The following is a 15,516-nucleotide window of genomic DNA, read 5'->3' as shown; positions in this document are numbered from 1 at the left end:
CCTCTCTGTCAGCCCCCTCTCCTCTCTGTCAGCCCCCCTTCCTCTCTGTCAGCCCCTTCTTCCTCTCTGTCAGCCCCCTCTTCCTCTCTGTCAGCCCCCTCTTCCTCTCTGTCAGCCCCCCTCTTCCCCTCTGTCAGCCCCCTCTTCCCCTCTGTCAGCCCCCCTCTTCTCCTCTGTCAGCCCCCCTCTTCCTCTCTGTCAGCCCCCCTCTTCCTCTCTGTCAGCCCCCCTCTTCCTCTCTGTCAGCCCCCTCTCCTCTCTGTCAGCCCCCCTTCCTCTCTGTCAGCCCCTTCTTCCTCTCTGTCAGCCCCCTCTTCCTCTCTGTCAGCCCCCTCTTCCTCTCTGTCAGCCCCCCTCTTCCCCTCTGTCAGCCCCCTCTTCCTCTCTGTCAGCCCCCCTCTTCCTCTCTGTCAGCCCCCCTCTTCCTCTCTGTCAGCCCCCCTCTTCCTCTCTGTCAGCCCCCCTTTCCTCTCTGTCAGCCCCCTCTTCCTCTCTGTCAGCCCCCTCTTCCTCTCTGTCAGCCCCCCTTCCCCTCTGTCAGCCCCCCCTTCCCCTCTGTCAGCCCCCCTCCTCCTCTCCCCTGTCCCCCCATACTACACCAGGAGACCTCCCCCACCCCCCAAAATTACACTGGGAGGCTCCCCACCAAACATTACACACTACATATACACTATATTGTACATTACACACGCCTGCACTATATACACTATATTGTACTTTACACACACCTACACTATATTGTACATTACACACGCCTGCACTATATACACTATATTGTACATTACACACGCCTGCACTAAATACACTATATTGTACATTACACACTCTGCACTATATACACTATATTGCACATTACACACGCCTGCACTATATACACACTATATTGTACATTACACACCTGCACTATATACACACTATATTGTACATTACACACCTGCACTATATACACACTATATTGTACATTACACACTCTGCACTATATACACACTATATTGTACATTACACACTCTGCACTATATACACACTATATTGTACATTACACACTCTGCACTATATACACACTATATTGTACATTACACACTCTGCACTATATACACACTATATTGTACATTACACACTCTGCACTATATACACACTATATTGTACATTACACACCTGCACTATATACACTATGTTGCACATTACACACGCCTGCACTATATACACACTATATTGTACATTACAGACGCCTGCACTATATACACACTATATTGTACATTACAGACGCCTGCACTATATACACACTATATTGTACATTACACACCTGCACTATATACACACTATATTGTACATTACACACGCCTGCACTATATACACACTATATTGTACATTACACACGCCTGTACTATATACACACTATATTGTACATTACACACGCCTGCACTATATACACACTATATTGTACATTACACACGCCTGCACTATATACACACTATATTGTACATTACACACGCCTGCACTAAATACACTATATTGCACATTACACACCTGCACTATATGCAATTGGCTACACCCACTGTTCACCGCTGCGCGTGCCACATTAATACTCCCCTAGGGCACACAGAGGTGTCCCAGGTATTTTACAATCTCATTGTGTATGCTACAAAAAAAATGCCAAGCCCCGCTGAAGTGTTCGGGTTTGGCTCGAAGAAAAGGTGGCAACCCTAGTCCTGCTCCCAGATAGGCAGATCTCTACCTCGATCTCAGACAATATTAACAGTACTTAATCTTCCCATGCAGGGCAAAGCAACAGATTTGCTTTAGAAAAAGACCCAAGGAACAATTAAAAAAAGCAGGGAACAATAACGTAAATTTCAAGTTTCAGCAGTTTTTAGTTGTATGATCTCCCATAGCTATTGCAGTTGTGGGTCTGAAGTTAGGGTTTTGTTAACTATGGGGTTTAGACTTTAGCGGTGTTGACAAGAGGGTGGCTATTTGAAGTCTCTATAATTTAAAAAATGATTTGTTTTTTTTTTCTGCATCAGCATATAGTTGCTAAGCAGATGTAATCTTGCTGTGAAATTTTGGTATAGCAGACTCCTAATGCCCCGTACACACGGTCGGACTTTTCAGCTACAAAAGTCCGACAGCCCATCCGACAGACTTTCGACGGACTTTTGGCGGACTTGCGGCAGACTTGCGGCAGACTTTCTAACGAACGGACTTGCCTACATACGATCACACAAAAGTCCGACGGATTCGTACGTGATGACGTACACCAGACTAAAATAAGGAAGTTGATAGCCAGTAGCCAATAGCTGCCCTAGCGTGGGTTTTTGTCCGTCGGACTAGCATACAGACGAGCGGATTTCTGGGTCCGGCGTAAAGATTTGAAGCATGTTCCAAATCTAAAGTCCGTCAGATTTGTGGCTGGAAAAGTCCATCGAAAGTCCGGGGAAGCCCACACATGATCGGATTGTCAGCCGGCTTTGGTCCGCCGGTGTCCTGTAGATGAAAAGTCCGACCGTGTGTACGCGGCATTAGTCAAGTATGATACAGAAGGTGTTACTTTAGTGTAAAGGTTTACATTATTTTAGTGTTAGGGCCTGGGGTTAGGGTTTTAGTTAAACATTACAATTAAGCTTTCGAGGTGATGGGGGAGTTTATGCATTAAAGGGGTTGTAAACCCATGATGTTTTTCACCTTAATGCATATGTGAAAATTTAAAAAAGCACTGCGCGAACTGGTGAAAGGGAGCAGCTACATACAGTGTGACAAACAACAGTGTAAATGGATAGGAAAAAAGTAGCGCATAAAAAACAAACTATAATAGCAAAAATGGTGATGAAATATATAGTCCAAAACACCACAAGTCTTCAGACCAGATATAGTGAATACAACTAATGAAAATAAAGTCAATTAGCCATAAGGCAAAAAATGTGAAGAATGGATCTCCAACTGAGTGTACATATGAAAATAGTCACTGGAAATGAAGATTATTCCAAACGTTGGCAGGAAACTTGGTTAATCGGTACATGGGAACCACATCCAACCAAAAAACGGCATCAAATCAGAGAATGGTAGGCATAAATTCTTACCAGATCCAGTGGACTCCCCTGTCAGCGACATGGAGTCATGAAGACAATGTGCCACCCAGGGCGTATGGAAAGATATCCGGACCATCAGAACTTCCGAGTAGGACTTCACAGGAACTCACAAGGTCATCGGATGAGTGCTCCCGGTGGGTACACAGATGGAAATCTGGCAGCTGTGATGTACTGTGTGTGGTGGAAGCTGAGCTTTCACTTCTTTCCAGATGGTATGTGGAAAGAAAAATAAAGCTTCCCCATGGTGCAGATAAAAAAGGTATCTTTTATTGCTACACAACAGGGGATTTATATATACACACACTTAGTTACCTTTTTGTTCATTTCCCAATTTTTTATTTTAGATTTTTGATTCACTAATATGGTTTTCATCTTTATATATTTTTGATATATTTAATATTTAATATAGTATTCTTTTAGGTTGGAGAATTTGATTATTCTCTTCTCATTTTTGCTGTTTCATTATGATATTTTTATTTCCTTATATTTTTTATTTCCATTTTTGTTTCCCAATGTGGCATTATTATGACACTTCTTTCTTTGTTACTGTTTACGGTCTGATCTAGTTTGGGTGACACAAAGTTTTGTGTCATGCTGGCTCTACGTGGTCATGACGCTCGGTGTATAGCAAGATCTCTTACGGGCGTGATTACGTTCAGGGCCCGTCTTCTGTCACGTGATCTGAGCCTGACGCTGGGCGCGTTACTGTGCGTAGCGCCAGGCTCCCTTGTTTGACACGTGGACCATCGGCCATTGACACCTGAATTGTGGTTCCGGTGGATTGGCCGTGAGGTCTGCCTGTCTTCTATCACATGACTCTGGATTGACGTTTGGCGCCTCTTTTGGGCCGGACGTCATATCCTTCTGTTTGACACGTGGAGTCCCAGTTTGAGTATTGTATACTTCCTGCTGGTTTATGGATTGGCCGCCTGGCTTGTTTGTTTCTTTTTGCTGGATGCCATTGGCCGATCAATATCTAGCTGCTCATTTTCTGATCAGCTGATCTTTTCGGTCCAATGACACTGAGCCATTTCCTTTCCTTGTGATTGGTTCTTACCTGTTTGTTTTATTTATAAATATTGGCAACTTGGAGTTGGTGGCTTATGCCCCAGTAGAAGGCCTTTGGGTCGAAACGCGTCGGGCTACCTTACCATTATTCATGTTGCCCTTGACTTTTATTGTGATCACTTTATTTTAATGTACCGTTTTTTTTAGCAATAAAAGATACCTTTTTTATTTGCACCATGGGGAAGCTTTATTTTTCTTTCCACATACCATCCAGAAAGAAGTGAAAGCTCAGCTTCCACCACACGCAGTACATCACAGCTGCCAGATTTCCATCTGTGTACCCACCGGGAGCACTCATCTGATGACCTTGTGAGTTCCTGTGAAGTCCTACTCGGAAGTTCTGACGGTCCGGATATCTTTCCATACGCCCTGGGTGGCACATTGTCTTCATGACTCCATGTTACTGACAGGGGAGTCCACTGGATCTGGTAAGAGTTTATACCTACCATTCTCTGATTTGATGCCATTTTTTGGTTGGATGTGGTTCCCATGTACCGATTAACCAAGTTTCCTGCCAACGTTTGGAATAATCTTCATTTCCAGTGACTATTTTCATGTGTACACTCAGTTGGAGATCCATTCTTCACATTTTTTGCCTTATGGCTAATTGACTTTATTTTCATTAGTTGTATTCACTATATCTGGTCTGAAGACTTGTGGTGTTTTGGACTATATATTTCATCACCATTTTTGCTATTATAGTTTGTTTTTTTATGCGCTACATTTTTCCTATCCACCTTAATGCATACAATGCATTAAGCTGAAAAACCTTGAGGGTTTACAACCCCTTTAATGCTTAAACTCTCCCCAACACCTCTAAAACTTAATTGTAATAGTTAACTAAAACTTTCTGTAGTGCAGCAGTCCCCCAGGGCCCCTCTTTTACTTACCGGAACCTGATCTTTCCAGCGATGAGAACGAGCAAAGCAGCTCCAGCCGCTGTCTCAGGTCCTCATTGGATAGATTGTAAGCAGCAGGAGCCATTGGCTCCCGCTGCTTTCAATCAAATCCAGTGACACGGAAGCCAGGAGGAGGCCGAGTCCTGCTGTCTGTGTCAATAGACCCAGCAGCTGGACTCGGAAGTGCGCCCGCACGAGTGCCCCCATGAAAAGCGGCTCTCCGTGGGGGCACTCGAGAAAAGGAGGAGTCAGGAGCGCCACTGGGGGACCCCAGAAGAGGAGGATAGGGGGCCGCTCTGTGCAAAACCCACAGAGGAAGTAAGTTTAACATGCTTGTTATTTTAAAAAAAATAGGCTTTACAACCTCTTTAAGGACTCAATTTAGGGGTTAAGGTATATGTTAAGGTGACGGTTTAGTGCTATGGTCCATTAAGTGTTAAGCATCAAAAACCATTAGTGCCTGGAGCCTGGTCCTGAAAGTGAATGTACAATTTAAAATAAATGAAACATCAAGAAGGAGGAGATCCCATTATAATGACTGCAGCAGGTGAACAGGCATGGAAAGTTCAAGCATAATGATCCTGCCACAGGAGCTTCTGAGAGATACAGTATTAGAAACAAGCCATTATCTGCTTCCCAAAACAGTAATATAGTGTTATCAGAGTGCCATGAAACCCAGATTATAAAAAAACTCTCTTTGCGTGCTATAGTGTTCATACTCACAAAGCCACTAAAGCATTTGTTTTGCATAGGGTAAAATATACCTGGTTGCTCCTGCCTTCAGCTGCCCCTCCCTTCTCTGTCTCCACACACCAGGTTGAGATTGTGTAGACCACTTGGTGCCCTCTATGGAGCATGCTCAACTTCAGTTCCGTTCTAAGCTCTTCATTTCCTCCTTTTTCTTATCTGTGCAGCCCACATGACTATAGAGTCACACATGTTAGCGTGTGTACACAGTGGTATATGACACTCCCCCCCCCCCCATGTCATCATATTGCTAAACACTATAGAGGCAGGATATAATATTCTGATTGATTACATTCACTAAGAAACTCACAAAAACGTTTAGTTTTCATATAAACCAGTATTAACTATATGTAATATAATTGCTAATACCTATAAAGTAAAAAAAGAGCCTTGGATGCAGATGCCATCTAAACAAAATGAAAGCTGGTGTCAATCATCTCTGCCTACACCATATTAATGCACAAAAAATTTAAATTGCTCGCTGGAAACAGTTTTTCAGTTCCACTGGCAAAGCACAAATCAGCGCTGGCCAGACACAGACTCACACTGTAGAGAACATTTATCGGCACAGTAATAAAAGCCTCTCCCAAAGATCTTTTCCTGCAGATTCCAAAGAACTGGGAAAGACCATGTGACCACACAACATTTTAAAAAAGGGATTTAAAAAAAACAAAAAAAAACAAAACAAAATACAGTCCAATGATATACATGATTTATGGTAATGAATTATGGCATTTAACACTAATCTGTTTAGTACCAATTTATTGTTTTTTCTGTATTTAGGTGAGCCTTATGATGAACTGTATTCCTCCTCGAAGGGCCTGGAGAGCCTCCCAGATGACCACTGTCTTCATATTTCTCCTTTTTTTCCCATCTTTTGCTGGAGTCCTCTGTGTCATCGGTGTCACCGTATGGAGGTAAACCTGCAGACTAAAATCAAATGACCTATGTGGGAAAGTATCTTGAAAATGAAAGTAGAAGTTCAGGCTACAAATAACTAACTTTAAATCTACTAGCAGCCACATTCTATTTAACCTTGTAAAGAAAAATCGCTAAACATACCTTTTCTCCCGCCAATCTGATCCGGTCCCACGCTGGGCTGTCATCAGCAGCTTCTCTCTGTAGCTGTGTGCAGAAGAGGCAGCCAACAATGGAAGCCCCATAGTAACTCTATGGGTGACATTACTTCCCAGGCATTTCGCAACCGTTGTCAGCTGTCTCTTCCACACAGCATCCGCCGCTGGAGAACACATGGATCGGATGCAGAAAAGGTATGTATAGCAATTTTTACTTTACAGGGTTAGATAGATTAGTCTTAGAATGTGGTTACAATTAGATTTAGAGTTAGATTTAGGCTGAACTTACTACTACTGCTTTAAATGATCATTATAAAGGGTGTTACAGTTATGCCGCGTACACACGAGCGGACTTTCCGGCAGACTTGGTCCGGCGGACCGGATTACGTCGGACAATTCGATCGTGTGTGAGCTCCAGCTGACTTTTTTTTCCCAAAAGTCCGACGGACCTAGAAAAAAAACATGTTTCAAATCTTTCCAACGGACTCGAGTCCGGTCGAAAAATCCGCTCGTCTGTATGCTAGTCCGAAGGACTAAAACCACTGCTAGGGCAGCTATTGGCTACTGGCTATCAACTTCCTTATTTTAGTCCGGTCGTACATCATCACGTACGAATCTGTCGGAGTTTGGTTGATCGTGTGTAGGCAAGTCCGTTCGTTGGAAAGTCCGTTGGAAAGTCCCTCGGAAAGTCCGTCAGACCAGTCTGGTCGAAAAGTCCGCCCGTGTGTACGCGGCAATAATCAGTAAATGACTTCAATCTCTTTTTAAACGTCATATTGTAAGAAAAGTGCAGGGAATTCTATTTGCAAAAAAAAACCACATGGGACTGCAGGCCACAACCCCCCAACCACCAAAACCCCCAACACCCTAAATAAAAGACCAATACACAGATAATGGCAAGAAATGGCCGCAGCACTGTTTATTGGTTTACCAGAAATCCATAAACATAATATTGTCAATAATTTTTATTAATCAAAAACCATGAAATATTTACCAATACCACAAATTATGCCCAGTTTTCAGAACTCGAGTAATTTATTACCAGAAAAAACACCCACCCTGGATCCAGGGTGGTGGAAAAACCACATAAATTTTCCACGACTGGGCGGGGGATGAGGGAAAGCTACTTGCTAGAAGGTCCAAAGAGGACCATTGCCTGTTCTGGCCCCCCTTTAACAGCTCCCTGCCTGTTCCAGCACCATCCAGGTGTTCCCATTGGCCATATCTGACTCACCTGTGAAACCTGCAATCTTCTTAAAGGGACAGCGTACCCACCAACCCCTTACCCTATACCTGTAAATGAAAAGAGGGAGGGGGGGCAGCCGCAGACCCATGAAGGAGGGCCCAAAAGGTTGTGCCCTCTTTACATGGGACCGCAGGCCACAAACTCCCAACTACCAAAACCCCCAACACCCTAAATAAAAGACCAACACACAGATAATGGCATGAAATGGCCACAGCTCTATTTATTGGTTTACCAGAAATCCATAAACATAATATTTTCAATAATTTTTATTAATCAAAAACCATGAAATATTTACCAATACCACAAATTATGCCCAGTTTTCGGAACTCGAGCAATATATTACCAGAAAAAACACCACCAGCTGGCACTAGTTCGCAGAACAAGTCTGGCCTAACCCAAACCCGCGGCCATTTCAATGCAAGACTGTAATCCCAGATTGAATATGTCAAGCCCGACTTCAGATAAATGCACCCCGTCTTATCTATACAATCCTGCAATGCCACCTTCAAGGTCAACGTGCCTGTAAGAAAAAACATCCAACATAGGCAAATATTTCTCCATCGCCCTATTTATCCTCTTTCTCATTTTTTCCATGACACGACATTGAGGAGAATAAAGCCAAGACAGGCGTGGCACAATCTCTGAAAAAACAATAGTAGTCGTCGGAGAAGTCAGTTTAAATCTACATAAAACATTTTTCATAGTAAATAACAAATCTAGCGTTTTTATCCTCCCTAAATCATTACCACCCATATGTATGATCAACCCAGAAGGGGAAGGCCAACTGTGATACAATATGGATAGCAATAAATCAAGTTGTCGCCACTGGAGACCCAGCACACCCTTCCACAGCACCATGAACTGATCACCCGGCAATGACAAATTCTCCGAATAAGTTTGATGAGCCGCTCTCTTGCGCGCCCAGAAAACATAGGAGTGCCCCAGGATCCATACATAAAGTGGTCCACCTGGGAAATTAAAGAAAAAGATTAGGACGAACATAAACCTGATAGCGCTTGGACTCTCACCTACCTAGAGCTCTGATATCAGCCTCTGACCTACCTCTCATGGCGGCTTCCGATGCAGCGCCAATCCTAAATGAATGGGGTGTAAATTTATAACCCTGCAAACCCAGCAAGTGTAAACATTTCTTGAATACAAAATCAAACTGATATCTAGTTAGCAGAAGATCATCAGTATGGACCAGTAGTTGCCCCGCACCCAGCGGGCGTATAGAAAGATATTGCTGAACCATCCCTACCGAAGACTAACGTCCCCATCAGCAGGAATAGCAAGCCAATAACCTCTGCCTAGCTGATCTGTCTGGATCGCTGAATGAAAACTTTAAGCACTGACTCCCTTAACATGACCTGATCCAGGCGTACATCCTTCAGACTCTTTTTGTTGGGCGGGACCAGCTCCGAAACCCTAAACGCCCCACAGAACGCCAATGTAAAGGCCGTTCTGAACAGGGCTGCCTCAAACTCTGACCCACAGATACTCACAGTCGCCCCACACAACCTCGACAGCATTACCTTTGATATGGGCCTCCTGCCATCCGGCACATGATGAGTCCATCTATATCTCTTAAATGCTTGTTTCACCGCAAAAAACGCGTACAGGCCGGGAGCTTAAAAAAAAAGAATATACCAGCCAGTATTTTCACTGTGAGTATACGAAAAACGCAACAACATCAACGATGATAAAAAAGTCAATATGGCACTTTCCGAAGGGGCCTCTGGACATAAACCAGTAATCTTGGCAAAGTGAACCCATCTGTGCCAGGCAGACACATATTCTGCCCAAGTACACGGGTTGACCTAATTCCTTATAGTTCGAACCGCTTTTATCATATCAGGGCCCATAAATGTTCCGGGCAAGCATGACCCACTGGATCCGCCCTGGGAAGTAGTTGCCAAAACCGCGAGATCTGGAATCGAGACAAGGAATCAGCAAGATTATTAAACTTCCCTGGTACAAACTTTGCCTTAAGCCAAATATTATATTTCAAATACAGGAAAACCAAGTGCCGTAACAGCTTTATCACACATAGTGACTTGGAGGACGATCAATTTACCGCAAACATCACACCCTGGTTATCTGTATATGATAAAATAAGCTTATTAACAAAATCCGAACCCCATAATTCAACCACCACCACCAGAAAGAGCTCTAGCAAGACGATATTCCTGGTAGTTTTTTTCACAATCCAGAATTCCGGCCAGCTTCCACAACTCCAATGCATGTTCTATATGGCCACAAAGCCTCGCGACCCTGCTGCGTCAGTGAACAGTTGCAGAAGCATCTGCATCCACAAACTCCTCCTGAAAAGGGACCTGGAATTAGACTCCAGAAATTTTGCCCAAACCAACAAGTCCTCCCTAAGAGAACCTGTAAGACGTATATGTGAATGGGGCGACTTCAGGCCTTAGGTAGCTATGTATAACCGTCTGGAAAATATCTTTCCCATGGGTATCACCCTGCGTGTAAAGGCCAAGAGGCCCAACAAAATCTGCATGTCCTTAAGGATGACCTTCTTCCTCCTCAGAAAAACCGCTAGTAATGTCCTAATCTTGTCTAACTTAAGATACAGGAAGACGAAATTCTAACAACGACGTATCAGTTGTGATACCTAAAAATTCCATAAAAACCGCCAGAAAAAACATTTTCTCTGCTGCTAGCGTTACTCCAAAAAACTACGCAATTCCGGCAAAAATTTGCAGCAATTCCTCACAGACATTAGTACCTGGGGGGCCTACAAACAAAAGTCGTCCAAATAATGGACAATTCCCTCCCAACCTGTTTCAAAGCAGACCACCCAGTTCAGGAATGAAGAGAAATCCTCAAAATATGCACAACAAGCAAAGCCCATCGGCGGCAGGCATTTATAAAAAAATAAATAAAAACCATCAAAATAAAGACCTAACGAAGTGAATGCAGTAGGGTGAATCGGCAATAGCCAAAAAGCAGACTTGATGTCTATTGTCTTGTTGTGTACCTGTGTATTGTCTTGTTGTGTACCTGTGTATTGTCTTGAGTATTAGTGCCAGGAAGCTAGCTGTTAGGTAATTTGGACAGGGTAAAATCCCCAAATCCTCACTAAATTTAATAGGTACGATGCCCGGCGGGTGTGGAGAGGCGACTCTTTGTACATCTTGCTGCATGTATGCGTTCCTTGATCATCCGATCGAGGGCGAATACTGCTGTGCAAAATGTAAGCACATTGTTTCCCTGGAAGCCCAGGTTCTGAATCTGGGGAAGCAACTGTCAGCACTGAGAAGTCCCTCCATACTAAAGGTGAGCCAGGAACATACACGGCAGGTGCCGGCAGGGGCCAGCACAGAGGCGGTGGAGACAAAGAGGTGCAGGCACTAGCAAAGAGTAGATGGGTGACAGTCAGGAGGAGTAGAGGGGGAAGTGCCAGAGAGGCCGATCCAAGACTGGAGCATCCCAATAAGTACGCTCCATTGAGTGACATTGGTGAAACCAGTCAGGGACCAGCACTGCTGGAGATGAGGGACTCTCCTAGCTGCCAGGGGAAGAACTCCTCCAGTGAGAGTGGGGGGGCAGCAAAGGGAAAGGAAAGACAGATTCTGGTGGTAGGGGACTCAATTCTTAGAAGGACAGAGAGGGCAATCTGTAACCAAGACCTGAAGCGCCGAACAGTATGTTGTCTACCGGGCGCTTGGGTTCGGCACATCACGGATCTTGTGTACAGATTACTGGGAGGGGCTGGGGAAGACCCGGCTGTCGTGGTGCACGTTGGCACCAATGACAAAGTCAGACGCAGATGGAGTGTCCGAAAGAACGATTTTAGGGACTTAGGAGCTAAATTGAGGAAAAGGACCTCCAAGGTAGTGTTCTCAGGAATACTACCGGTACATCGAGCCACACCAGAAAGGCAGAGGGAGATTAGGGAAGTAAACAAGTGGCTGAAGAGCTGGTGTAGTAAGGAGGGGTTTGGGTTCCTGGAGGACTGGGCCAACTTCTCAGTCGGTAACCGGTACTATAGAAGGGACGGACTGCACCTAAATGAGGAGGGTGCAGATCTGCTGGGAATGAAGATGGCCAAAAAGTTAGAGGGGTTTTTAAACTAGGCGATGGGGGGGAGGGTCCAGAGACAGTGATAGCCAGCGCGGGAGATATTCCAGAGGGTAGTATTGGGGGCATTAGTGGTAGGTTAACCAAAGCACAAAAACACAAGGTGAGTATAGTAGCAAGTCCTAGTTGCAATCTTGAAACACCCAATACGAGGACAATATGCGACCGGTCTAAACTATGTGGCATGTTCACTAATGCCAGGAGCATGGGGGACAAGATGGGTGAACTAGAGATACTGTTGTACAAGGAGGATTTGGATTTTGTGGGAATTTCAGAGACCTGGTTCAACAGCTCTCATGATTGGCTGGCAAACATTCAAGGGTATACCCTATACCGCAAGGATAGAGAGGGTAAAAAAGGGGAAGGGGTATGCCTATATATCAAGAATAATGTACAAGTGAATGTGAGAGATGACATCACTGAGGGGGCTAGGGAGGAGGTGGAATCTTTATGGGTAGAGCTCCAAAGGGATGAAGCTAAGGGGAAAATAATACTGGGAGTATGCTATAGGCCCCCTAACCTGAGGGAGGAAGTGGAGACGGATCTCCTATCACAAATTGGATTAGCAGCAAGGATGGGAAGTGTTATCATAATGGGGGATTTTAATTATCCAGACATAGACTGGGCGGAGGGAACCGCGCATTCATTTAAGGCTCGCCAGTTCCTTAATGTCTTGCAGGACAATTTTATGGGTCAGATGGTAGACGCACCAACTAGAAATAAAACATTACTGGATCTACTGATTACCAACAATACAGACCTGATCACAGATGTGGAAATACGGGGCAATTTAGGTAACAGCGATCACAGGTCAATTAGTTTCAGTATAAATCACACAAATAGGAAACATGAAGGGAACACAAAGACACTGAATTTCAAAAGAGCCAACTTCCCTAAACTACAAACCTTGCTAAAAGGCATAAATTGGGATAAAATATTAGGAACAAAGAATACGGAGGAGAGATGGGTTTGCTTTAAGAGCATATTAAATAAGGGCATTAGCCAATGTATCCCATTGGGTAATAAATTTAAAAGAGCGAACAAACATCCTGGATGGCTTAACTCCAATGTAAAAATGCATATAAAAGCAAAGGAGAAGGCCTTCAAAAAATACAAGGTTGAGGGATCATCCTCAGCATTCAGAATTTATAAAGAATGCAATAAGAAATGTAAGGGTGCAATTAGGACGGCTAAGATAGAACATGAAAGACACATAGCGGAGGAGAGCAAAAAAAATCCCAAGAAATTCTTTAAGTATGTAAACAGTAAAAAAGGGAGGACAGACCATATTGGCCCCATAAAGAATGAGGAAGGACATCTGGTTACAAAGGATGGGGAGATGGCAAAGGTATTGAATTTATTCTTCTCCTCAGTCTTCACGAGTGAATCGGGGGGCTTCAGTAACCAAAACTGCAGTGTTTATCCTCATGACACAACACAGGAAGCACCTACATGGTTAACAGAGGACGGAATTAAAATTAGACTTGAGAAACTTAACATTAATAAATCACCGGGACCAGATGGCTTGCATCCGAGGGTACTTAGGGAACGGTCAGGTGATTGCCAGACCGTTGTTCCTAATTTTTACAGACAGTCTATTGACTGGAATGGTACCAGCTGATTGGAGAAAAGCCAATGTAGCACCAATATTTAAAAAGGGCCCAAAAAACATCCCTGGGAATTACAGACCAGTTAGCCTAACATCAATAGTATGTAAACTCTTGGAGGGGATGATAAGGGACTATATACAAGATTTTAGTAATAAGAATGATATCATTAGCAGTAATCAGCATGGATTCATGAAGAATCGTTCTTGCCAAACCAATCTATTAACCTTCTATGAGGAGGTGAGTTGCCATCTAGATAAAGGAAGGCCCGTAGACGTGGTGTATCTGGATTTTGCAAAAGCATTTGACACAGTTCCCCATAAACGTTTACTGTACAAAATAAGGTGCGTTGGCATGGACCATAGGGTGAGTACATGGATTGAAAACTGGCTACAAGGGCGTGTTCAGAGGGTGGTGATAAATGGGGAGTACTCAGTATGGTCAGGGGTGGGTAGTGGGGTTCCCCAGGGTTCTGTGCTGGGACCAATCCTATTTAACCCTTTCATGACTAAGCCTATTTTTGAAATTTGGTGTTTACAAGTTAAAATCCGTATTTTTTGCTAGAAAATTACTTAGAACCCCCAAACATTATATATATATTTTTTAGCAGAGAATCTAGAGAATAAAATGACGATTGTTGCAATATTTTTTATCACACGGTATTTGTGCAGCGGTGTTTTAAACGCAAATTTTTGGAAAAGTGACACTTTCATGAATTTTAAAAAATCCAAACAGTAAAGTTACCCCAATTTTTTTGTATAATGTGAAAGATGATGTTACGCCGAGTAAATAGATACCAAACATGTCACCCTTTATAATTGCACGCACTCGTGGAATGGCGGCGAACTACGGTACCTTTGAATTTCCATAGGCGACGCTTTAAAAAATTTTTACGGTTACCAGGTTTGAGCTACAGAGGAGGTCTAGGGCTAGAATTATTGCTCTCGCTCTGACGATCGCGGCGATACCTCACATGTGTGGTTTGAACACTGTTTACATATGCGGGCGTGACTTCCGTATGCGTTTTCTTCGCTGCGCGAGCTCGCGGGGACAGGGGCACTTTAAAAAAAAATTTTTTTATTTTTTTTATTTATTTTATTTATTTTTGTACTTTATAAATTGTGTTTAAATTTTTTTTTTTTTTTTTTTACTTTTATTGCTGTCACAAGCAATGTAAACATCCCTTGTGACAGTAATATGTGGTGACAGGTACTCTTTATGGAGGGATGGGGGGTCTAAAAGACCCCCATCCCTCCTTTACACTTCAAAGTATTCAGATCGCCGAAAACGGCGATTCTGAATACTGTGTACTTTTTTAAATTCGGCGCCATTGGCAGCCGAGTAAACGGCAAGTGACGTCATGACGTCGCTTCCGCATTTACAAGAAGAAGGCTGGAACGAAGCCGCTCGCAGCTTCGTTCCAGTCCGCCCCCAGCCGCCGAAGACAGCGGAACGGACACCGGGCCTCCCGATCGCACGGGAGGCCCAGTAACAGCGGCGGGAGGCGGCGGGAGGGGGGGGATGTCCCCTCCCGCTCCTCCGGTATAACAGCCGAGCGGCTTTTAGCCGCATCGGTTGTTATACTCGGGTAGCCGATCGCCCGCTGAAAACAACGGTACCGGGATGATGCCTGCAGCTGCGGGCATCATCCCGGTATAACCCCGGAAAGCCGAGGCCGCATATATG

At 44.0% G+C, this 15,516-nt stretch overlaps 1 protein-coding gene and 1 long non-coding RNA gene across 4 annotated transcripts in view; one reads left to right on the top strand and one right to left on the bottom strand.

Annotated features, from left to right (window-relative positions):
- LOC141101781 (uncharacterized) overlaps positions 1 to 15,516 on the bottom strand; it is a 128,691-nt gene that overhangs the window by 48,130 nt on the left and 65,045 nt on the right. The window contains exon 3 of the long non-coding RNA XR_012235020.1: positions 6,558 to 6,730. This is a non-coding gene — a long non-coding RNA (uncharacterized lncRNA). The remainder of the gene's footprint in view (positions 1 to 6,557; positions 6,731 to 15,516) is intronic.
- TMC5 (transmembrane channel like 5) overlaps positions 1 to 15,516 on the top strand; it is a 276,225-nt gene that overhangs the window by 232,106 nt on the left and 28,603 nt on the right. For all 3 annotated transcript variants that reach the window (XM_073591105.1, XM_073591106.1, XM_073591108.1), the window contains exon 17: positions 6,584 to 6,717. In XM_073591105.1, the coding sequence (XP_073447206.1) occupies positions 6,584 to 6,717 (134 nt within the window). The remainder of the gene's footprint in view (positions 1 to 6,583; positions 6,718 to 15,516) is intronic.

Source organism: Aquarana catesbeiana, linkage group LG06, assembly GCF_042186555.1.
Source record: "Aquarana catesbeiana isolate 2022-GZ linkage group LG06, ASM4218655v1, whole genome shotgun sequence".
Classification (NCBI taxonomy): domain Eukaryota; kingdom Metazoa; phylum Chordata; class Amphibia; order Anura; family Ranidae; genus Aquarana; species Aquarana catesbeiana.
This window is presented reverse-complemented; position numbering and strand designations above follow the sequence as displayed.